The sequence below is a fragment of the Sinocyclocheilus anshuiensis genome, unplaced genomic scaffold, assembly GCF_001515605.1.
Source record: "Sinocyclocheilus anshuiensis isolate Anshui unplaced genomic scaffold, SAMN03320099.WGS_v1.1 scaffold3077, whole genome shotgun sequence".
NCBI classification, from domain to species: Eukaryota; Metazoa; Chordata; class Actinopteri; order Cypriniformes; family Cyprinidae; genus Sinocyclocheilus; species Sinocyclocheilus anshuiensis.
Genome location: NW_015554865.1, coordinates 286,602 through 313,167, shown reverse-complemented (window position 1 = coordinate 313,167; position 26,566 = coordinate 286,602). Strand labels below are relative to the sequence as shown.

The window sequence follows — 26,566 nt, the reverse complement described above, 5'->3', positions numbered from 1 at the left end:
TGCGTATCAGCCACAAAATTAGTCATGACATCCATCAAAGTGTGCAGCAGCCTCACCACTCTTTGTTGAGGAGTATGAACCATTGTAACATTAACAGTTGTGTAGATGATGTTATTGCCCCACTGTAACCATATTACTCAACTGAAAACTATGGATAGATGTGCAGGTTCCTTGCTTGACTCCTTACTTGAGACACAGTTTGCAGTTTTTTACATATCTGGTGACAAAACAAAATAATAAAATTGAAGGGTATGTATAGACAGAAAGTCAAGGATCTCTTGGATATTGACATCTCAGTCACCAAAGTGGTGGCAGTGTTGTTTCACACAACTTCAAGACAGGATGCAGACATGAGGTGAGAGACCTTTAGCTGTGGTGCAAGGACAACAATCTGGCTCTAAATTTAATTGAAACCAAAGAGATTATTGTTTTTCCAAGGTGATGTTGAGGTAAAGAGGTAAAATGGATACTTCACCCAAAAATGAAAATTCTCTCATCTTTACTCACTTCCAAAGTGGACGCTTCAAATACCACACAAAGTGAACAAAACGGTAATCCATACAACCCCAGCTGACAAATCAGTATTTTCTGAAGGGAAAAGAAGACTTTAAACCTTTTAACTATGAACCATAGCTTCCGGCCTACTGTCACACATGGGTTGAGTTGATACTTGACGTAAATTGATTCATTAACTGAGGTTGTATGAATTACCATCATGTTTACTTTGTGATGTTTTATGTGTGATGTCAACTTTGGGCATCCCATACACTTGCAGCATATGGACTCACAGAGATGGATTATTTTTCATCTGAAGAAAGAAAGTCATATACAGCACATCTGAGAATTTCCATTTTTGGGTGGAGTATCCCTGTAACAGAGAAGACCTCACCTAAAACACCCCCATTTTGGTAAAAAAGGACCAACATTGACTGCACTTCCTCAAGAGACTCAGAAAGGCTGACATGAGCACACTCATCCTCACAAACCTCTACAGATGTGTCATGGGAAGAACCTGTTATACTGTTTGACAACTGAACCGAAATACATTACAGCCGATGTCATAGACTGCACAACGCATCAGCAGATCGAGGCATTCACTCTGCGCCCAAAGAAACTACACACATTTTGAAGGACAGCATCCGCCCCTGGTCTGTTCCCTCTACAACCATCAGGAGGAGCAGCAAGACAGCAAGCCTAAGGAACAGTTTTTCCTGGGCTTTCAAGCTACTTAAACAGATCATCTCTCTGTTCCTTAGCCCTATACACATGCCCCATCCTACCTGAAAGACACTTGTCTTCTCCAAAACAGTTATGCCCGTATATATTATACTTTATTCTTTATAGGGTCACAGGGGAGTGCTGGAGCTCATCTCAACACGGGAAACACCTTGAAACTAATACATACTCACAAATGTACACTCTCACACCTTCAGGCAATTTTAACTTCTCCGAGTAACCAGACCCAAATGCCTTTGGGCTGAGGGAAACTGGAATAACTGGTAGAAACCAAAGATGACATTTAGAAAATATTCCCAACCGTTCCTTTTAGCATCTTAGGGCCAGATTTTCTAAACAGGGCACATGAGAGCACAAACCCATAAAAGTGAAAAGTGTAAAATTGTGTGGGTGATTTACTGTCAATTTGCAAATAAAAAGAACACCGACACAACCAGCACATTTCGATGATGACCAATCCAGTCTACCAAGAGCATGGGTTAAGACATGATTTTTTGGGGGGTGATAAACAATGGTGAAAATACCAAAATAAATTGTCTACTGCAAGACCTTTGCAAAACAAAAACATTGCATGATTAATTTAAATACTCTCCTATCATTAATTTTGCATCTGAAAGGGAAACTCCTACAAATACATATGCAATAAGGTCAGCCGCCAAAAATAACTGCTTTTTCACTGCGTGCTGTTTTTTTTTTACATCAAAAGAGGGTTTGCGCTGGCACAAGCTGTTAGTAAATCAGGCCCTTAGGGTTGCATTTTACCAGATGCATTAGACCGGTATCATTCGGTTTGCTAATCATATTCATTGTTTGAAAATAAGTTTTGTGGAGAGTTCAGAAAATGATCAGTAGACGGCCTCAGGGTTTGTCTAATGCAAGTCAAACAGCTCATGGCGTATATAACTGGAGCACCATCTGTTACCCAGAATGAAAGAATAAGTGCTGTTTAGCAATAGTGTTTGCCTTTAGGAGAGGGGTGTCCAATCCTGTTCCTGGAGGACCAACGTCATGCAGATTTTAGTTCCAACCAGCTCCAACACATTTGCCTAGATATATCTAGTGAGTCTAACTAGCCCTTGATTAGTTGGTGTTTAGCTAGGGTTGGAGGGTTGAACCATTTCGACCAAGGAGGACCCCCGGAACAAGATTTTGGAGTGTTTTTGATTTTTTGGGAAAATGAGTTTTGGCCATGATCGTGCTCGTTTTGAGTAGCAATTGGTCTAGTTTGGTTACGCAGACCTGGCAACCCTGTTGCACAGTAAAAAAGAGAGCGAATTGCTGGTCTCTTACTGGTCACTGCATTGTACATAAAGCCACAATTTAAGAATTGATTTTATTCTGGTCACAAATAAACAAACAAACAAACTAACTAACAGCGTCATTGGACATACATAACACTGATACTAGTCACTAAAAATGTAATTTATTTGTTAAAATCTGGAAGCCATAGAAAGAACATAATTTTGTTTTCATTAACCAACATACAATATAATACAATATTTTAAATTATTCATGTCCTTTATTCATTAAAATATATTATATCAACATAAGGCAAATGGCAGTGATAATATCATTACTATTAACATCTAATTATTGGCTGAAGGTTGCAGGCTTGCCTTCCAGTGGCTTTGGCTTAACTCTGCTCCACTGGGGATTGGACAGCCCTGATCTATGGTGCTCAAGTTAGCTTTCAGTCTGATCACAAACTCCTCAAAGCATCGTCTGAATGTTGCTTCTGATAAAAACATCTGCAGCACTGCTTGCAGCTCTGAAAAGCACATTTTATTAGGAGACATGCTGCAACTAACAGAAGCACTTCAGGGCAACATTATGTTCTCCAGTGAAACTGCTGCTAATAAAACGAATACACAAAAATAGGCCTGTTAAGACAGAAAAATGCCCCACTCTGCTGCTTCACATGTCAGAAACATTCTGTGTATTGATGACGGACATTCACTTAATGGTCCCTGCAGGTCTAAGTGTTGCTGAAATTACTCCACACGGCACAACAGGACATCCAGCACTCTGTAGATCAAGGCAGGTGGTGTTGTCACGAAAGCTTAAGCTGTCAGTGTCCCTGCATTTTTATTTCAAAAGACAAGCAGAGACCTTTGTCTGAGTTGACACCATATGCAATTTTTATGAATGACAACAAGGATGTACCTAAGGCCAAATACTTTATTCTAAAAATCTCAGATAATGGCTAAAAACAAATACCTATTTCTATAACAAAACCCACCAGAACTGTCATTGAGTTTCATTGATTTTAATGGGAGCAATGTAGTTTTGGTGCTCGCTGCCTGAGTAGACATGGTATTAATACTTCAAAAACCCAGCCTACAGTAAGTGTTTACCTCTTCAGAAATGTTTTGACTCTTAAATGATTTTTACGGTTTTCAGACTACGCAGAGTTCGTGTTTCTTGGACTTTTTCTTGCTGAGATGTTTCTGAAAATGTATGGCCTTGGTTTCCGTCTCTACTTCCATTCATCCTTTAACTGCTTTGATTGTGGGGTGAGTGAATCTTTTAGAGCTCACGTTTTAAGTGTTACTGTAGGTGTTTAAGTTATGTGCTTCGATTTAAAAAAGTTACATGGAGGTCCTTAGAGGACAAAAAGGTGTGTGAGAAAACTGTCATAAAAATATTATATATTATAATATTATAAATATTATACACAATTACATAGATTTTTATGATCAGCCCTGATCATAACTACCAACAATTCATTGGTTTTCAGGTTTATACCCTTTAAACGCAAGTTTGTTTACATAATGCCACTGTATTTAATGTATGAAAATGCTTGTTTTTGGTCAGAATGATGCTGTTTGCAATTTTAAAAAGAGAGAAGAAAGAAGAAAATGAAAAAGACAAAAATGTTCCTAACAGCACAAGGGTTAAACCAGAGCATTTTCCAATCAATAAAATAAAATAATAATAATCCTGCGAACTATAAGTCTGATGAAACCTAATAAAAGCATGATGTTGTGTTTTGTGCAGGTGATTGTCGGTAGTATTTTTGAAGTGGTTTGGGGATTCTTCAGGCCTGGAGAGTCTTTTGGCATCAGTGTCCTCAGAGCTTTACGTCTGCTACGAATCTTTAAGATAACAAAGTAAGTTTATAACATTTGTCCAAGTAGTATCTTGGCATTCTTTCAAGGAATTGTTTTGAATGATAGCCACCAGCAAATGCAAATATTCACATTAAACTACATCTAAAGGCATCAGCAGGCATATAAATAGTGTCTGCAACATTCTCTTTCAACTACAACACCGGTATAAAAGTATAATTGATACTATGAGAAGCACGTTAAAATCCAGTCATAAGTTCTTGCTGCTTATGTGTGAACTGTCCAAAGGCATTATTTAAATTAAACAGCAAATGCATAATGAAAAGCAATGTGTAAAAGCAACTTAAATGCTCAATTGAAAAAGAATGTATCAATTTAGTTTGTTATTGTTAAATTTTAACTACAGTTTCAAACATGTATTTAATAAACTATTTTAAATATGCCTATTTATTTGTCAGTTTGAAAAAAAATATTCCCATTCTTTTTTTTATTTGATTTATCAACAGAGGTTGTTTAAAAATGCATTCATATTTAATTTATTTTGTTGTAAACAGTAAGTAAGACTTGGATACAAATATGATGAAATGTGTCTTTAAAATGCTGAAATATAAGACAAATTCATTTAATTTAATTGATTATCTTGAATATGGGATAATTCCATATTATATTGGACGGTTGGCATTCAATTAATTTTCACATGTAATTGCGTTTAAGCAATCAGGCTCTTGTGAAAATCTTGTGAGACACTTTAACAGTAGTGTACTGTATGGTCAAATAATGGCAGTGTAAAGCAACGTGTGATATTCTGTATGTTTGATCAGGTACTGGACATCCTTACGGAACTTGGTGGTTTCCCTCATGAGCTCCATGAAGTCGATCATCAGTTTGCTCTTCCTCCTCTTCCTGTTTATCGTAGTCTTCGCTTTACTTGGAATGCAGCTGTTTGGTGGAAGGTGAGAACGTGAGAGAGTCATTCTTACAGACAAGCATAAAAATATACTGTACTCAAATGTGAAAACAATTTATTCAAATATACAGTTCAAAAGACTTTGAAGGAAAAAAATGAATTTAAATGAAGCCACGAGACCAACCTACCTACTCTAACACCTCACAATTTTCACACACACACACACGGGTTACTACATGATGCAGTGTGTGTGTGTGTCTGTGTGCGTGTGTTAATTAGTTGATTGCATAACTTGAGCAATGACTAAAAACGAATGACTCGGTCTCGTCTGACCGATACCCCGATCCGGCAGAAAATGCCAGTATCGGAGCGATACCGATACTGAATATCGGATCGGCGCACCCCTAATTATAAGCGAACCACACTGCATGCATGCAGAAATATGAAACATTATCTTACATGACAATGCAAGCAGCATGCTTCTGTCAATGGAGAAATGCACACTTTTGTTTCCCACCCACATCATCTCAGTTATGTGGACATTCTCTCCGCTCACACACTTTTCATCAGTGCACCATTGGACCTGCCAGAAACAGCAAAGACACTGATGCTGCATGACATATAGTGAGAGATTTCTATAAGGTATATTCTGACCCGCTGAATAGTTGACTAGTGAAACTGCATAGCTCTAACATACACCAGAGCGATGTGTCTGTGCTTCAAGCTATAACAAATGGTTACTTACGCAATCTGCATCAATATGGATGCTCACAAGGATAAAATAACAAACACAAATGTAATTTTAACTAAAGCCATTGAAACACTTCTTTCTCTTGCACAGGTTCATCTTTGAAGATTACACTCCTACTAATTTTGACACGTTTCCGGCTGCCATCATGACCGTCTTTCAGGTAAGACTCCACAGAGATCACTAAGCATGTAAACATAGTAAATAATTTTGAATCGTAAACTTATGTTCACTTCATATTCAGCTTAATTATATTATTTAGTATGAGTACAAAAATGTATTAAATTGACATTGCAAGCCTTAACTTTTATATTATTTAAACTGTTTTTTTTTTTTTATTGATTAATCCAACATAGATTCTTACTGGAGAGGACTGGAATGAGGTGATGTACAATGGGATTCGCTCACAAGGAGGGGTGCAGTACGGCATGTGGTCCTCAATCTACTTTATTGTTTTAACCTTGTTTGGGAACTGTATCCTTTTTGGCTATAGCTACTTTTATGTGTTGTTGCACATGAAAACAGCTTTGCAAGCAAGTAAAGCTTGTAATGCTCATTCCATTCAAATCTACCCAAATTCTTGACGATGCTGTGAACAGATACATTGCTCAATGTATTCTTGGCTATTGCTGTGGATAATCTAGCCAATGCACAGGAACTGACTAAGGTAAGACCAAGAAAGGTAACATATTACAGTCTTAATAAACATGTAAATGTAATATTTTGCAATAACACTGATGGTGTACCAGTAATAATCCCAAAAATAACATATTATGTATGTTTCTCATTATGCATACAGTGCAATTACCTTTGTGTGCATTTTATATAAAATTAGTATCCATGCCCTTAATTAACAGTAATTGCATAGTGTATTCATAGTGTATGCTTTTAGGTAGGTATACTGAAAAATATTTTTGTGTTAGGAAGAAGAGGCGGAAGAGTTCTTCAATCAGCGTTATAAATCCAGAGAATTTGGCCTCTCAGAGTAAGTATTTTTTTCTCTTTTTGTCTGTCATAATCTGTTTTTCAAACTAAGGATGCAGTTTTGTGTCATGTGTTAAGAAGCTGGTAAGCATTCTAAGAAACTAACAAGAATTTGGTGTCGATTGCTGATTGTTGCAACTGATCTTCTTGTGCTTGAGACATGCTTTTAAACCATTATGCCACTATGCTACTATGTAATTTTTCAGACCCATCAAACACACGAACAGAAGTGTCATATATGAATGTACCATTTGTCTGTCACGCTTTTTGATCAGTCTTGGTTCTGGTCAAATTTGATAGGGAGGAACACAAAAACACTTCAACTGATGAACTGGAATAACTGGATCATTTTCGGTTTGTCTTTAAATCTTGGTTATCAAGGGCGTAAGAATTTCATTATTTATTTATTTATTTTTTAATCTTTAGTTGCTAGGAAACTCCACGGGGGAATAGTGTGTTTATTTTATAGAAGAAAATCAATATGATATTAGAGTGATTACAAGCTTTAGCTTTGTAAAGTGCAGTTTAGATTTAAAAGTACACAAAGTTACAGAGTCAGTACTGAGCAGAGGTCTTTGAGCAGCTTGAATGTACCTAAGAATTTTGAAGTCAGTAAACAGCTGAAATGGTTGTTTAGTTCCTTTTAGCCAGTTTCTCCACTCCTCCAGTGCAGCACACATTGAAAGACGTTCCTTATTTTCTCCAACAAGAGGGGCTTTTGCACCAGGTAGTTATAGGAACTGTCCACCAGGTTGGTCACCCAAGAACTAAACTTTCCCCTAGGGCCATTTTTCTGGTTGCATTCGCACCGCCAGTAGGAACTCTGAAGTGACTCAAGCCAGCCGACAGCAATGTTGCATTGGATTTCCTCCATAGTGTAAAGGTTGCAAACTGTCTGGACTTTGGTGTTGGTCCATCTATAGCTGTTTTCCATGTTCGTGGAGTAAGTAAGTAAACTCTGTTTGCATGGCTTTTTAAAAATGGTGGGTGCCGGTGTTTTAAATGGCATGCATCACTGGTAGTTCCTATTCTGTTGGGTTAGATCCTACTCTGAAATAGGAGCTAATTTAGTCAACAAACGCCACAAAAGGCGTTTCTATAGCTAGAATCGTTAGCAGTCCCTGTGGTGCGAACACACCAAAAAGCAGGTATTTCCACTAGGGTTGCCCTCGACTAAGGATTTTTCTGGTCGACTAGTTGTCGTTCATTTTAAGCATTAGTCGACTATTAGTCGGCATGTTTATTAATAAACCATTTAAATAATTATAATGAGCCTTTAATTGCCTACAAAGCCTAATAAGCCCTCAAGCACACGCATAAAGCTTGTCATAGCGCACCGCAGAAGCTATGATTATGAATGTGTCAGGGAAAAACAGTAAGGAGGCTGCATTAACATTTTAATAATTCACTGATAAACAAGTGCTTTCTTTGTTTTGTTTTAAGAGATGAACTCGGTGACACTGACTCATCACCTCCACAGTAGTGGACGTGCCTTTCACACGGATTACATAATCTGAGAATATTTGTTTTCTATTTGAATTGGTTCATTTGAAAGTAGACATTTCACTCTCTCTATATATTTTTTTTTAATGTCTGTAAGGCAAAGATATACACGGAGTTTCGCGCTCAAGTTCACAGAGACCGAGACGGCAGAAAGTGCATCCTGTTTGCTTTCATTATTTTACAAAAGCGCAATGTTTTGTTGTTATTGTGAGTACACACAAATATACGTAGAGTCTTTACAGATTTGAAAGATGTATTACTCTTATCTGTATGACCAAAAATTACGGAGTATTATAAGAGCAAGTGAGCGCACCGGCGCCTCCATCTGTCCGGTTGCCAATGTGGATTTTTTTTTTGTGACTAAGCGACTAATAAAATTTTGGTCGACCGAGCCTCTTCTGGTCGAATAACGATTAGTCGACTATTAGGGGGCAGCCCTAATTTCCACCAATAGTTATAGGAACTATGAAAACGTTCCTCCGGTGCGAAAGCCCCTTTAGCTTCTCTCAGTTTGCAAGAGCATATGGAAAAGAAGGCATGGGACATAACCTGATAGTAATTAGAGTAACCTTAAGCACCTTGCTCAAAGCAGTTAACTCCTAGTGGGATGTGAACCATCAAATTTCCAATGATCAAACCTGAGCTGAGTTTGTTGATCAAACCTGACCTGAGTTTATTGTTTCTGGCCAACTAATCTTCTTAGTGATCAGCTTGTATCCAAAACATTCCTGAATATATGTGACATAGTTAATGTCATCTTAGATTCTTTCTCTGAAATGTTTGTTTGAAATTAGTTTAGTGCATTTCAATCAGTCTAAAGAACCTGTAATTCTGTTGTAATACTAGTCTTTTAGATCGGTTTTGTCTTAATAGGTCAGTTTAATTTGATACATACAACCTTGGCAAGGGATAGCACTGGTTGCTCCCAGTGGAGCAACTTTTTTCAAGTTACCAATTGTGATAGTTTAAGATTGCAACTTGTGACCTCAAACATTTTTGTTTCAAGTTCAGATCTGTAACACAATGCAAATAATTAGCAAACGTTATCAAAGACGATATCAGAAAGGGGATAAATCAGATAAATCAATGTAAGATTAAATAATGTCAGGAACTGTGTAAGAAAATGGCAGGATTTTTACACACCAATAAAAAAATAATTCTAGAAAGACTTTGGAAATGAGGAGAATGGGTAGTGGCAGTGATAAATGGAAAACAGTTCAAGCTTTGTTTGGATGCAATCAAAGCAATGCCTTCATATACTTTTTCTCAGTTGCATGGTTCTAATCAAGATAGTTCTTCACCACAATGCAATCAAAACCAAAGTGAACTTGAGTGTTGTAGTCAACTATACAGTATGTGTTTCTCTGGTACTAATTATTAGTTCTGAACTAGTGGAGACCACAACAGCATCTCAGCTTGACATCAGATTCTCCCCAATAGTTGCAAAGTTGAAAAAGATCGCAAAACCATTGAACCTCTTATTTATGTTTCAAAATCTTTACTGTTCTGGCACATATGATGCTTCAAAATGCAGATACACTGCCTTGTCTTGTCCAGAAAAAGAAACTCTGCAGGATAATGGACCCCGAGAGCCAGATTTGCCCACCCCTGCTATACTGCATTGAATTGATCTCTGTAAGCATTTGGTGTTTCAACACAACTCTAAGATGTCAGTGTGGCCAGGTGTCTTGTAATATTTTATGTGCAGAAGTTTATACTGTTAACAATCAACCAGGAGGATGTGTGTTTTGGGGTAGCCATATAAGCACAGCTTTATACTGCTCAAGTCCACATCCATATTCTTAAACAAATAGGGCAGGAGTAGCCACCACTGCTCCTGGTGAGCTACTTACCTTCTTGCAGACTTCATTTCCAACCCTGCTTCAACACACCTGCCTGTAATTTTAAACAACCCTCAACACCTTGATTACCTGGATCAGGTCTGTTTTATTAGGATTGGAGCTAAACTCTGCAGGATGGTAGGTCACCAAGAGGTTGTTTACCACTGTTGTAGAGTTGTTTATATTAGATATTAGTTAATAGAAGCTTGGCTATTTTAACACTGTAGTCAGATTAAGTGCAACGGTGCATCTTTTGTCTTCAGTGAAGATATTCATATTCTGATCAGAGTGACATCTGGACAAAACCATGAAATGTTTTGAGCCATGAAGAAACACATCCAGTTGATTAGTTTATCTCGTGTTATTATAGAAGTTGCTTCCATAATGGCAGCTTAAAGTTAGTTACCAATCTAGTACAGTAACTGTCTAGTCCCAAGTTTAATGGCATTTACGAGTTGAAAAGACAATGGTACGAAAGAAAGTGCACATGATAATAGACCAACAAATGAATCAATAGTCATTGCAACATTAAGATATATAAAACTATACTACCAAAAACACTGGACAAAAACTATCTCTATCTAAAACATCTATTACTTTTCACACAAATGCATGATGTGGCATTAATGGTATTGAAGTGCCAAAGAACCCTAAAACAGGGTTTCTCAATTCTGTCTCTTGGCATCCACTGTCTACAGAGTTTATCTCCAACCCTGATCCAAATCAACTGCTTGTAACTTTTTACTAAAACTTAAGACCTTGTTTTGCTTGTTCAGGAGAGTTTGATTTGGGTTTGAGCCAAACTCTGTAGGACAGTAGACCACGAGGGCCAGGTGTGTGAAACCCCGGGTTAACTTTTTCTAGCCTCATGAGTTGACTTGTGTGCAGTCTGCCAATATGGATTGTTTGGTATGTCATATCTACAAATACACTAATGGTTTATTTTCAATTAATCATTTATTTGGTTTCATGGACAACAAAAGAATACGCATAATTGTAAGTAAAACTGTCTACGTATCTTTTAATCTGTCAAGTCTGCCATTAGCATTGCACTGTCCATCTCATTAACACTCCGAATTACCTGCTGACATCCTTTGTGCACTCTGTTTCTCTGATTTTCTTTCTTGTTTGTTTACTTTTATTATTCAAGAATTTTCCCCTGGTTTTCTCTCGAATTCCGTTTTATTTAGCCTGAATCGATAGCCATTGTTTTTATTCTAATTTCCTGATTTTTATCACACACCCTTGTGAATTGTGAAATCTGCATGCTGCAAACGATATCCCTCTTGTAACTGAGATGTTTCACATCCATGCAGAAGGAGACGGAGACCGTACTTGTACAGGAAGCGTGCCATCCACCGAGGACGACCAACTCCCACAGAGGCAGAGGAGGAAGCCGCTGGGAAGCAAGCGGAAGAGCAGCCCGTCAATGCTTTTGCTGGCCGTCGTGAAAGACGCAAAAAGATAAACATGTCCGTCTGGGAGCAACGGGCCAACCAGCTGCGGAAACGTCGGCAGATGGCCAGTCGTGAGGTGCTGTTTGGCAGTCCCGCAGAGGACCAGTTGGAAACTCCAGTGAGTGATCATCACCAACAGAGCTGCATATCCCCAGAGACGAGCCCTTTACACTTAGCAGAATCACCAATGTCTGTGGGGATGCCACTGCCAGAGCCGCCCATGTCTATCATCATTCCTCTCCCTGAACCTCCAGAATCTGAGCCCTTGTCCCTGACGGGATCGGGGCTGGAGGAGAGGCCGAGCACTAATAACCATCATTCCAATACAGAGAGGAGGCATCGTGTGGCAAGGAAGTTTCGGGCTGCTGCCGCTGCAGGGGTGGCAGAGGGTGGGCGGCACAAACGCCACAGACATCGAGAGTTCAGAACAGAGGCCAGAAATGCAGAGAATCACCAGCAATTCGGGTGCAGCGAGAAACCGGCTGAGGAGGGTGAGGATAAAATGGATGAAACACAGTCTAAAAACTTGATGCACATGTACGAAACAGAAACAATCATGTCTGGCAAGCAAACTGAGAGTCGGGAGGAATGCCAAAGGTAAGAACAAGATCATGGCTTATTTTCTTTTAGTGAATTGCGCAGTTGCTAGTTTACGTCCAATGTTGACATTCTGTCACTGTCCTGGTTTGGTGAAGTACTTAGCCTACAGTTTTTGACAAATGTTACGATCCTGATACGTTTCAATGGGTCTATGATGTACTTAAGCTTACGATGCTTTTGGGAAATGCAGCCCTAGTTGGTAACACTTTATTTTATCATTCTGTTGAGAACTTTGAAACTACACGTCAATCCCCAGTAATTAGTAGTGCTGGTTAGTAACTGAATGCATGTAATCTGGATTATGTAATCATATTGCAAAAATGAAGTACTTGTAACTTGATTATATTACATTTGAAAATACTCATAATCAGACTATAGTTTGTTTTTTTTTATTAGATTATTACGTATTGTTCACACAATAGCAATAAACTATTCACATTTGAATGATTCTCACAGATTTTCTTTTTCATCTTTTACATTTTCCTTTCTAAACATTCGGAAAGTCTCTCAGTTTTGTGGACATTCACACAAAGACCAGCCACTATTCAGGTGGCTATAATTACATTATAATTACACAGAAATCTGAGAGTCTACACTACATTTGACCACTGGTTTTAAGAAGCGTTTTCTCAACATTTCAACAATGCATAAATAATTATTCTATTTTATCAATGGGATAAACGAGTTAGGTCAAAAGTAATCAGAAAGTAGTCAGATTATATTGCCTAAAATGTTGAATTTAATGGACTATGTTACTAACTACAATTTTTGCCATTTAATTTGAAATCAGAAACAGATTACAATTTGTAAGTAGCAGCACTAGTAATTAGAGTAGTAGAGTAGAGTATTAGTAGACTGTTAGGTTAGGGTTGGGGTTATAAGAATAAGTTGACATGTACTTGCAATGTTATTTATAGTCGACATAATGTCTAAAGATGAAGATCAAAATAAAGTGTTAACTTACTGTATGGCTGAACAGAACTGAGCTTGGTTTCCAATTTGATGTCTTGCTAGGCACAACACACAGCAAAGTTATGAAACATATTTTCGTTATTTAATAAGATCAATCATTCACACCCGTACATTTGTATTTTAGGGAGTTTGTGGGTGACGTGACTGGGATTCCCCAAGCATCTGGCCTTCAGGAGCTTCAGACTCTCTGCACTGGAATGGAAGATCAAGCAGAAAGCCAGGAAGCTCCATTCCTGAGGCACAAAGAAGAGTTTTCATCAGAATCTAAGTACATGACAGGGGAAGTCTCAGACATTGAGAACAATGGCAGCTATCTAAACCAGGATGAGTGTATGACAGAAACCAGCATTAAACGAGAGACATCAACCCAGCCTTTGTTGGAAATGGCACCAATGACTGGTAATTGATCCGTCCATCCATCATGCATCCATCCGTCCATTCATCAATTCATTCATCTGTCCATCCATCAATGCATCCATCTGTCAGTCCATCCATCCTTTAGTGCATCCATCCATCCATGCATCCATCAATCAATGTGTCCATCTGCCCATCCATCCATCAATGCATCTATTCGTCCATTCATCAATGCATCCATCTGTCAATCCAACAATGCATCCATCTGTCAATGCATCCATCTGTCAATCCATCCATCCATCCATCAGTGCATCCATTCATCCATCAGTGCATCCATTCATCCATCAGTGCATCCATCCGTCCATCTATCAATGCATTTATCTGCCCATCCATCAATGCATCATCTGTCCATTCATCAGTGCATCCATCTGTCCATCCATCAATGCATCCATCTGTCAATCCATCAATGCATCCATCTGTCAATCCATCCATCCTTTAGTGCATCCATCCATCCATGCATCCATCAATCAATGTATCCATCTGTCCGTCCATCTGCCCATCCATCCATCAATGCATCCATCCATCCATTCATCAATGCATCTATCTGTAAATCCATTCATCCATCAATGCATCTGTCCGTCCGTCCATTTCTTCCATCCATTCATCCATCCATCCCTTCTTCCTTCCATCCATGCATCCATCTATCCATTCATCCCTCCTTCCATCCATCCGTCTGTACGTCCATCCATCATCTTCTTGTTTAATTGGTTCTTTACTGTGTAGAGTACGTTTTCTCTGGATTGGTCTTCTGAAGTATTTACCATTTTATCATACCAATTTATTTGAAGTTCTTTTAGTTTCTTTGGAAGGTAGTACCAAACCAAAACTGTTCTAAAATTGTATCATTAAATGGTAAAGAAAAGTATCCTTACAAAGTTTTTCACCCTTTGCCATGAATAGTCACCTTTAAATCTTGTCCTGTGGTGACAAATGCATTTTTTTTTTAAATTACAAATACTGCAGTCTCTTAATTAAAAATCATGCATGCATAATGATGACATTATATGTAGTATAGCATGTCAAGCCACAGGACATGCCAGTCTTTGAAAGGTAAGTGCCTTTTTGCATTTAGCATTGTTTTCACTGGTAATTTTATCAGAACAGACCTGTGAAACCCATTTCTATAACCCAATATGTATTATATACGATGCATGGAATGAAGTATGGGTTAGAAATTGAATAATTGAAATAATCCATTTTCAGCAATGAGGTGCCCATTGTGTTTGGTTCGATCTGCATAGCAGTTTTTCAGAGGAAGACGGTCAGAGTGCAACGGTGTTGATTTGTAATGAAGTAGTTCAGCTGCTGATGGCTGAGTCCTGAAGGAGGGGGGTGGACAGCAGCCATTGATTCTGTTTGCAGAGCAGATAATCGATAAAGTGAGGACACAGTCATTAATAGAGACACAGAACTGGGTCATCAATGCCTGTGGCAATCTAAGCTTCTTCAGCTGTCTCAGAAAGTAAAGAGCAGTTCGCCTTTAGAGTATTCTGTTTCATTGCTTTAGTGGGCTTCGTGCTGGGTGTTGGGTGAAATCTAGTTTAACATTCACTCTGCGGAAATCTACAGTAGAAGCCATTTAGCCCTCCAAACCCAACACAAGATAAAAAAAAAAAAGTGGCACTCAGTGGGCTCAGGTTTATGGCTTCCAGCCTATAATAAATGCACAAATCTAATTGCATCTCAGATGCAAACAATCACAGGTAATCGTGGTAAAAACCTAGGAGATAAATCATATAAACTTGATTTTAATGTGTAAAGATATGTGAGAGAGAGCGCCTAGCAACAGACAAGTTTAATTACACAACATATCAAACAGAAACATATAGAGCACTGACAATTCAGAAATAAAGTTTGATATGTGCAGGTCAATTCATGTTCAGTGAATACCCAAACATATGTACTTTGAGACCTGCAACACACTTGCCAGTTATTTGCAGTCTGATATATTTACTCTGGCAGTCACACTCCATTCACAGTTTCAGAGCCAAAGCAACTCTGAAATCTTGTTGCAGCATGCAAAATCATTACATTTGATGAAGGACTTATTTTGTGACTGTATGAAATTACTTCTATAAAGTATGCATGCATGCAGTAGGAATACAATCCAGACATACTTCTATCATGTAGGCATGTATGCCATGTGTCCTACACCATCAGTGGTGATGCTTCCTTGCCATTAACAACTTCTTTCCTGTGGCCTCATGAGGTACTGTAGGTACAGTAGATAGGAAGTATTGGGTCATCTGCTGTTTTGAATATAGCAAATTTGGACATGCTTCTTATTTCATGCACTGCTTTTTACAGGGATGAAGGCATATTTGGACACAGGGGTGAAAAGGTCCCACAATTAGAGATTTGCACAATCTTTACTTTGACGCCCAAACTCTCCATGTACCTGAGACAATTTGCCCTGATCCAACCTGATCAATACTGTGAAATTTTAAGACAGAAACCAGCCTAAACCCCAAAATTGCACACTCTCTTTAAATGTAATTTTACCGCAAATAACTTCTAGCCAATTAATCTCGAATACAAAAGCATTTTGGTCTGGAAAAACCTTTCAAAACAAACATTTCTGTAACAAAATCACATCTAAAAAACACTCAATGAATAACTAAAGCATAAGGAAGTCACAGCATTGCATTACAACAGTGTACTTCTTTTAATGTTGTTTCAGGAACTTTTCACAAGGACAGTTTTCACATGTTGTTTGTGTTAAATGTTAATCCAGGTTTAAATGTTTTGTGTTATTTAAATATAAATATTTAAGATATTTGGTTTAATTTGGAACTTCTTGTCAACTGAAATATAATTTTTGTCAACAAAAATTAAATGTCATTTTAGTCAGAGTAATATTTACTGAAATCATGGCTAAATTTAGAGGATATTTTAGCCAATAACCATTTTTGTTTTATTTAAATCATTTTACACAGCTAGATACATTTGTGTGCCAAACGAGATGAAAATGAAAGCAAAATATTTAAAATAATTATTATTATTATTATATAACCTGAAGTTATGCATGAAAAACTGATCCAAATCCAAAAGGTTTTCAGATTTTGTTATGCAGACCTCTGTCTACAATTACTAAAAAGCTACTTCGATATATGGTGCATTACTTTCAAATAGTGGGAACAACAAAATGAAATACGTTCAAGAACAGTAGCCTTTAAAAAATTTTAAGATGTCCTTGTTACAGTGCAATTATATATTTAAGTACTGAGTAATATTAATTTACATTATGTAGTTTCACAACATTATTATGAGGATTTCAGCTAGTCATATCTAATTTCACTACTCATTTTGCCAGAAAGTTTGACTGTAGTAGTATGCAAGTCAATAGTTAAGTTTAGGATGCAAATAAAATTCTGAAATATTTGTTTTGTTCTCTTGATTTGACTCGTCACAGTCAGCTTCAAAGACGTGGAGGCCTCTCACTCAGGCAAAGCTGATGATGGTAACGACGACGACGACGACGGCGACGATGATGATGATGTTGAGAATGGAGGTGGACAGTCGACTGCCCCCAAACCCGACACACCTGACAGCATGTTCATTTTCAAAAGCACAAATCCGTAAGCTGCCATTTTTACATGATCCCACACCTTTAGCTTTTGTACCGTATACCATGCATGATAGAACAGGACAAAGCTAACATCTAAAATCATGTTCTTTGTGTAACTAAAGTATCAGGAGGATCTGCCACTATGTGGTGACCCTGCGCTACTTCGAGATGACCATTCTCCTGGTGATTGTGGCCAGCAGCATTGCACTGGCTGCTGAGGACCCTGTGTGCACCAATTCAGAGAGGAATAAAGTAAACCATTATATTTCACCATATTGCATACTTAAGGTCTCATATAATGACTAATGTATATGACTAATGAGTATTTTGACTTTAAAACAACATTGTGACAGGTTTGTTTACTGTGTTTACAGGTTCTTCGATACTTTGATTATGTTTTCACTGGCGTTTTTACATTTGAAATGATTATAAAGGTAACTGCTTTGCTACTTCAAACGTTATTTAAATAGTTGTTATATTAAAGGTGGTATAAGGATTTTATTTTTATTTTTTTGCTAACCTCACGACATGAATCCAAAACCCTGCCCTCCAAAGATATCCGCAAACTCCAAACTCCTTTTTACTGTTTAGCTTATACACAGTCTAGTTTGGAGCCAGAATAGTCTCAGAATAAACATATTTACAAAATAAGATCCATAAATGCATAAAAGAAAAGTTTGTATATTTGCAAACAACAGTTAATATATACATAACCAAATTGACATTCACAAAATGCAAAACATATATACAAGCATGCACACAAAGTTTTGGAGGCTTTAAATGTACAAAATGTTTGTTGAATCTGCATTAGCAAATCGTCACGTGTGTGAATTGCCTTGTATGTGTGTGTGTGTGTGTGTGTGTGTGTGTTTTGTCCTCTTTTCATTTGTGTTTCTGTCATACTCTTTTATCCAATCAGATTTAAGCATCTCAATTGACCAATCATAACTCGCTGTGGGCATATGAAGCATGTGCCTACCTGGATTAATTTGGTGTCAATGTAAATTTGGTTATGAATATATTAATTATTCTTTCCATATATACTTATTTTATTTCGTAATAATTTATTTTGTATATTCATTTATTTTGAGACTATTCTGGCCCCATAATATAGGGCTGTCACAGAGACATTTCATGTCAATGATATTTGAAGTATTTGAAGTATATACTGTAGGTAGACATATATAGAATTTTACATATAGGTATAAAATACAGAAAATTATATATACTTCATATTCTGTATAATTGTGCATTATGCCATTTTATACAGATGATCGACCAGGGCCTCATTCTTCATGATGGATCGTATTTCCGTGACTTGTGGAACATTCTAGACTTTATTGTGGTGGTTGGAGCTTTAATTGCCTTTGCGTTGACGTAAGTATTTCACATGAGATCCATCTTCCTTGTGTGACTAAGCCAAGTTGTTTACATAAAGTCAGATTTATCTGACCGTTTTAGAAACATATGACAACGCCGGACTCCAGACCTCGGATAACTTTCAACACAGGCAAATTTTTTAAAAACGTGCCTACTTGCAAAACTTCAAAACTACCAATGCGTACGATTCACTGCGGTTTCCAGTTGCAAAGGAACTGTTGAGGCTGTAAAGCACCAACGATGTTTTTGCTTGTTAACACAAATTTGACATTTGCATCACATACTGTATGTTTGGATTTTCTGATGTAGTAAACTTGCTCAGTCGCTCACCTGGTACAGCATTGCACTCGCAATACAGAGCGCTCGGGTACAACCTTTTAGCAATACTCACCAGATATTTCATCATTTAAAAAAAAAACTAAACATGCTTTTTTAAACACCACTCAGTTTGAAAATGTTGTGAAACATGCAAGAAGCATGATATCTACATATTTGCAGAAATGTTGCGACAGATATGTTTTTTTCCAGTGAGCCTGGGTTGATAACTTTACTATATAATCTAATCTTACTGTGACCTGTCGATCAAATGTGTCTACAAAGTGTATATATATTTGTATATAAATGTGTACAATTTTTAAAAATGTAATATAATAAATGCAATTTATATGAACCATTTATCACATCACCACAAACAAACAGTATAGAAGCATACAGTATAATGACCAATTGCAACATAAACAACCCATTCATGTAGCTCAAACAGCAACAGCAAAGTCATGGTTTCGATTCCGAGGAAATGCAAATGAATGAAAAAAATGTATCCTTTGAATGTAATGTAAAAGTGGATTTGGTGTGGATAAAGGGTTTTGCCACATGCATAAATGTAAATGCAATCTGGGCTTTGATTATAATCCATTGTGCACTGGATTTAGCTTTGTATAAACTCTACAGTGTGTGCAAAATACAAGACTGCTTAAACCCAGGATGTAATTTTAGTTCTGCTAAGATATATTACCCAGTTTAGGCCACTCTACTCATTAATGACCATCAATCAGTGTTGTCAGATTGGGTCAAAGATTTTCTGTCCAAAAGCTCTGCAAAACCCTCCCAAAACATTCACTGCCAAAATAATGTGATTGAATTGTATTGCCATATCAAACAAGGTTGATAAGGAGCATTTTACCTCCATAATACTAAATAGTAACACTCTTAAAAATAAAGGTGCTTAACAGGTTCTTCACAGTGATGCCATAGAAGAACCATTTTTGGTTCTACAAAGTCAAAGGTTCTTTAAAGAACCATCTCTTTCTTACCTTTTTATAACACCTTTATAACACCTTTTTAGATGTTAAAGGTTCTTTATGGAACCATTTAGAAAAAAAGGTTATTCTATGGCATCGTGAAGCACCTTTATTTTTAAGAGTGTATGCAAAAAGTGTATAGCATATGTATGACAAGGCAAAGAATCTATTTATTCTTTTTGTGCGCCGCTTCACCGGTGAAACTCAGGAGGCAGAAGAAGAAGCCGGTGGCGACTGCACTAGTGGAGGTGGTGTGTTGTGAGATTTGGCTTTACGTGGTATAGACATATAAGTGCAGTCTATGAATCTCTTAATAGTGGGCCAAATCCTGGTCTATTTTTAAAGCATCTTGCGGGCTGATTCAGAGCAGGCTGTGAGCCCGTGGGCTGGACTTTGGACGCCCCTCATTTAAGTTATATAAGTGATACTCTTGAATGCTTGATGCTTGCTAATATATTCTAAAACTGAGATGGAAGTCACACATATATAGTTAGAATATAGGGTAAAGTTTGGAGGAATATATAAATATGATCTTAAACATACATTTAAATAGCATCAGTTATTAAAAAAATGATGGTGTCCTAAATTTAATATAGTCTATTTGGGAAACCCTTGAGAGAAGCCCTAAAAGCATGCAGTCTAGTCTTATTAACGTGATCTGAAAGCTGCCTAGCATTAGACATATGTGCCAGATAATATGATTTTGCTCAATAATTGATCAAAATGTTACGGGTTATTCTTGTTAAGCATGTTTGTGTTGTTATTCAAGGAAGTATTTCTATCAAAGGATTTTCCAGACGTTCATAAATCTACTCTGGTTCATTGTTTAATGGCTTTACATGTGTTCTTTCTCTTTTAATGCTTCTCTGTTGTTGTTTGGATTGTGTCTCTGTGGCTGCCAGGAATTTAATGGGGTAACAGCAGATGCTTCTCATTTGTCACATTGTCTGTCCATTTTAATATGAATTCAGTTCATCGTTTATTTATGTGTGTTAATATCATGATGTCTGATCCATGTTTGCATTTACTGACGTAAAATGTTCACTCATTTTCTAATTATTTCAGCCATGCCTAGACATTCTTAGGTTATGCTTTAGGTGGCTGTCAATTTAACATTTATAGTATGATTCATTATTTAAATATGCAATTAATCATGCCTTTTTACTCATAAGTATGTACCATAATAATACATGTTCCTACCATCAGTGCAGTTCAAGCTTGAAGAGCCACTTCATGTTTTGTTCATGTGAATCATGTGAAATGCTTTGAATATTCAAACATTATAAATATTGCTTTCATTGCATAGTCATTGAATAGCGTGTTTAAAAATATCATAAAACTATACTTTAATGCATGCAAAGTCCTTTGATGCATGTAAAGGACATTATTAAAATAAAATTGTGTGAGCCTGAAAAGTTAGGCCTTGACTAAACATCATTTAAGCACTAAACAGCACTAAACATAATTTAAGATTTAGAAAGTTAGTTAATTTGTAGTACTTAGGTTTTTATTTATGATGTCAGTCAGCTTATATTGATATCTAGCAGCAAAGATGCCGGATCATTTGGGGCTTATATTTGATTAATTGCAAATATTTTGATTAATTCAATATAAATATCTAAGTTATTGACAGCTGTGCAGGTGGGATTTTTTCCCCCAAAATATACATTTTCTAAAATATAATATGTTTTGTTATTCACAGAAACAACAAAGGCCGAGACATTAAGACCATTAAGTCCTTAAGGGTTCTCCGAGTTCTCCGTCCCCTCAAGACCATCAAAAGACTTCCGAAGCTCAAGGTATCTGCTCTTTCACACTTTATATACTTTACATTTGTAGCTTAAAAAAAACCTGAATGGACAATCCAACTCTCTGCTCACTTATATTTAAATTATGCCTACTTTGAATATTAAGAAAAAATAAAAACTGGGGATCTTGCACACTTTTTCATTCCACATGTGACAAATAAATTCTTCCAAAACAGTTCAACTCAATACTTTCAATTCATTTGCACTGTATCCAAAAAAAGAAAGGATTACAGTAGATGAACTGCAAGTATTGAGTTTTACTCAAAATAGTTTGGAATATTCAAACATTATAAATAATTATTTAATTGCATAGTCATTATGTAACAGGTTTAAAAATTCTGTAAACATTTACTAATGCATGTAAAGGACGTTATTAGTCATTTCTTTGAGTCTCAAAAATTAGGCCTTGGGTTCCTCCTGCGCTAAATCCCATCCCACATTCAATATTAAAAAGAAATGCTATTCTGTATTTTTTTTAGTCTGTTTATTCTTCCATCTACTTTTGCTGTGGCGATAAACTAATGTACCATATACTCTGTGTGTAATGTTATGTATTTCAAACACAGAAACTCTAGTCAAGAAATATCGTATTCCAAGAATATTCCTTTGAAACAGTCTCACAACAACACACACAGTTTAATGAATGAATGAATTAATTAGGATGCTCTGCTGTCCAAATATGAGTAATCCCTCTGTGAATAATTAAAAGTAGGCTAAATATAACTTGCAGTACTTTTTTCATTTTAAATCAATATGCAGTCATATACAGAGCCAGAATTATGAGAATACTCATCAGACCATTTAACTAAACCATAATTGAATCAGAGATGGGAGATCATGAGAGATCTTTGGGGATCGAGATGACAAAGAAATGAGAAGTTAGCGGCCTAGTGCACTTCAGTTCCAACCCCATCTCATGAGAAAGCATAACTACTTTACAAGGCGGTGATTTTGTACAAATTAGATTGCTATGGAAGTGAAATATAAGCATGAAGGTCCACCAGTTCAGCCCATAAACCTAACTGTTAGTGAAGCATAAACAGATCGAAAGAAAGCTTCATCTAAAGCATTTTTTTCTGTCAGCTTTCAGTCTCCAGTCATTATAGAGCAAAGTCACATGGGATTGACTTGATATGATTACTATAGCAACCAACATGCTAGAAAATGACTGTACTGCCTGAAAAAGCATAAACGTTTGATTTGATCACTTGCAAATAAAAGTGTAGACAATGCAATGCTGTGTGCATCATGTTCATCATGATCCAGTTTACACTAATTTAATGACTAAACATACATTTAAGGCTTTAGGTACAATTGTGATGTTGATTGCATTAGATAATATACTGTTCTGGAATGCATCATTCTGTAAATGGCACAAAGCTGCGTATGAAACTTATCTCATTTGCGTTGCCGGTTGAAGATCTGGGATGTGCGATATGATGATTATTTCTGTTGTCCTGCAGGCTGTGTTTGATTGCGTGGTCACATCCCTGAAGAACGTCTTCAACATCCTCATCGTCTACCAGCTCTTCATGTTCATCTTTGCTGTGATTGCAGTGCAGCTCTTCAAGGGAAAGTTCTTCTACTGTACCGACGGATCGATGGGGACGCAAAAAGAATGCCAGTAAGTGCAACCGTGTGCTTTATATATACTGTATGTGTGAGTGTGGGATCAGAGGTGGGTAGTAATGGCTTACATTTACTTAGTTTTGGAAAATGTGTACTTTAAGAGTAGGTATTTTTGCTTTAACTCAAGTACCTTTCTAATGAAAATGGTACTTTTACTTTGTGGAGCAATGCTGCTCTTGTTACTTTGTTTTAATGCAATACATGTTCAGAAATGCATAGTTTATTCAATGCATGCTGATTTTTTTTTTTCTGTGGCATGAGCAATGCCTCAATCATGGGCCAATGTCTAATAATTCAAATGTAGCTGTATACATTATTATAAAAAAGCAAAGGACCCGCAATTATTTTGGGGCAACATATGAAATGCCAGAATTAATGCTTGTCTCTGCTGTGTTTGTTGCAACGATATCTAATTATCCTAATAATATAATCATTGAAATCAATTAAATATGATCTGTCTAAATAATAGCATGTTATTGTAAGATATATGATCTAAAGTAACTAGTAACTCAGTACTTGAGTAGTTTTTTCATTGGATGCTTTTGTACTCTTACTCAAGATTTTTTTTTATTTTGCCTTTTTGTTTTACTGTTTGCATTTACTAATGAAAACATTTACACTCATCACTATTTCAGCCATGCATAGACATTCTTAAGTTATGTTTCAAGGCTGTAATTTTTTATTTTTATTTATTTTTTTTATTACATTTTTTTGAAACACTTACGTACAAGACTGACACATGTACATACCGTGTCTGAAACAGCACTTACAATGTACAGAAAAGAAAAGAAAACAAACAAACAAACACTAGGGGCTCATATTACATAAAAAGTATAAAGCACAAACCAACATAAGGGTTAATACAGTCTGTACTTTAGAAGTTAGATTTAATAATCCATTGCAAACAATAACAACCCCAGTTGTAAGGGGTTAATAAAAATGCACATTAAAATATATTTAAATACCCAATCCAGAATTTTGATCCTCTATTATATAGTCAATATCCCTACATTCAATAAATAATAAAAAAGGACTCCAGATTTTCTTAAATTTAGCTTGTTTACCATTAAGCATATAGGTTATCTTTTCCATTGCAATGCATGAAGATATTTCTCATGTCAGTTGTAATTTAGTGTGATTCAATATTTAAATTTGCAAGTAAATTCCATAATAAGACTTTTTCCTACTATTAGTGCAGTTCAAGCTTGTAGAGCCACCTGCATGTTTTGTTCCCGTGAAATGCTTTGAATATTCAAACATAATAAATATTGAATTTGAAAACATTATAAATGTTTTGTTCATTTTTATACTTTTTGCTCTTACTCAAGCGTACTACTTTTACTTTAACTTGAGTAAATATTTCTATAAGTACTTTTTGTCCGAGTACAGTTTTTGGATACTCTGCCCACCTCTGTGTGGGACTGAGAGTACAACACTTCCCAATCAGCCTGATCGATCGAGATGAATCTCAAATGAAGTCACACTACAGAAGTGAGAGGATGAGGATGGAGCGCTGCAAGGCCTAGTTCTGTATTTTTATTTTATTAAGAGTTCAGGAATCCTGGTACAAATGTGCATTGATTAGTATTCTTTCATGCATGTCTTGTTTGTTTGTCTGCCATAGTTTGAATTGTTCTGTGTTGTGTAGAGGCTACTACATTGACTATGGGAGGGACAGGAAGGAGGTGAAGAAGCGGGAGTGGAGGAGACACGAGTTCCACTATGATAATGTCACTGTGTCCACAGGAGAGGGCTGGCCACAGTATGTCCATTCATTTATATACTGCACCAGACTGTTGTATAGTTAATTCAAATGTAAAATGAGTACCTCAGTTAGGCTAAAACTACTTGATGGCTTCAGAACACTTCATAAACATGTTAATATATCAGGTCACAATTACTAATGGCTTTGTGGAGTAGGGTTATAGAGTGCAGCAAGCAAATCGTGCCAAACCAGATATTTAGCTCCACCCACTTCCATGAAGCACTATGTATATAATATATGTGACCCTGGAGCACAAAAGCAGTCATAAGTAGCACAGGTATATTTGTAGCAATAGCCAACAATACATTGTATGGGTCAAAATTATTAATTTTTCTTTTATGCCAAAAATCATTAGGATATCAAGTAAAGATTATGTTCCATTAAAACATATTGTAAATTTCCTACCATAACTATATCAAAACTTAATTTTTGATTAGTAATATGCATTGCTAAGGACTTTATTTGGGCAACTTTAAAGGCGATTTTCTCGATATTTTTATTTATTTTATTTTTATTTATTTTTTTGCACCCTCAGATTCCAGATTTTAAAATAGTTGCATCTCAGCCAAATATTGTCCAATCATAACAAACCATACATCAATGGAAACTTATTTATTCAGCTTTCAGATGATGCATAAATCTCAATTTCAACCCTTATGACTGGTTTTGTGGTCCAGGGTCACATATAAGTATGCATACATATTTTGAGATAAACTTAAATATATTGATGCTATATTTACAATCAACAACTTTGAATGGCTTGTTTTGTATTTCTCCATTGCTTTGAAGTAAATTATTTCATTCACAGTGCTTCATGGGATTGTAGTTTCCGTCCATGATTACAGACGTTACATACACACAGGCGTCTTATTTCTTTGTCTTTTTGTCAGATTTTCTACATATTTTTTGCTTCAAATCAAAGTTTGAAGTGTTGTGATTTTTCTCATTGCTGTTTGGTTTGATTCATAGCTTATAACTCTTTAACCAAATCCCTATAGGAAAAGTGAATTAGCAAAATACAGTAATGCACTCAATAGGAAGGCCTGGATGTTTCTTATGTACTTGAGCATTTGGCAACATGATGCATTTTTGGTCAGCTCCCAAGTTTGTTCTGAGATCTGAGAGAGATGGAGGCTTTCCTGAAAGGAAGAGGCTTGTCAGTGCAGGGCTATTGATGCTAGGCTACTCTGCTGCCTTCTCAAGTATTTGTAACACATCTGCCAAGGAAATGTGTGTCAGTGGAGATTTAGCTTTCTACGCTTTGGTTTCAGACAGGTTGTCTAAACCTCCTCTGGAGAATGGCGATGTAGAGGTGAATACTTTTGAGCATTTTTTGTTTGCTCATAAAGATAATGCTTTTCTCTGTGCATACTGTAAGTGCCTGT

At 36.6% G+C, this 26,566-nt stretch overlaps 1 protein-coding gene across 1 annotated transcript in view; it reads left to right on the top strand.

Annotated features, from left to right (window-relative positions):
* Positions 1-26,566, top strand: part of LOC107671548 (voltage-dependent R-type calcium channel subunit alpha-1E-like) — a 71,578-nt gene that overhangs the window by 25,370 nt on the left and 19,642 nt on the right. The window contains exons 12-28 of the mRNA XM_016464464.1: positions 3,637-3,749; positions 4,234-4,346; positions 5,126-5,257; positions 6,053-6,122; positions 6,316-6,433; positions 6,559-6,626; positions 6,883-6,944; positions 11,604-12,341; positions 13,441-13,715; positions 17,143-17,308; positions 17,421-17,550; positions 17,673-17,732; positions 18,569-18,675; positions 20,882-20,893; positions 21,682-21,778; positions 23,251-23,411; positions 25,065-25,178. Coding sequence (XP_016319950.1) covers positions 3,637-3,749; positions 4,234-4,346; positions 5,126-5,257; positions 6,053-6,122; positions 6,316-6,433; positions 6,559-6,626; positions 6,883-6,944; positions 11,604-12,341; positions 13,441-13,715; positions 17,143-17,308; positions 17,421-17,550; positions 17,673-17,732; positions 18,569-18,675; positions 20,882-20,893; positions 21,682-21,778; positions 23,251-23,411; positions 25,065-25,178 — 2,536 coding nt within the window. The remainder of the gene's footprint in view (positions 1-3,636; positions 3,750-4,233; positions 4,347-5,125; positions 5,258-6,052; positions 6,123-6,315; positions 6,434-6,558; positions 6,627-6,882; positions 6,945-11,603; positions 12,342-13,440; positions 13,716-17,142; positions 17,309-17,420; positions 17,551-17,672; positions 17,733-18,568; positions 18,676-20,881; positions 20,894-21,681; positions 21,779-23,250; positions 23,412-25,064; positions 25,179-26,566) is intronic.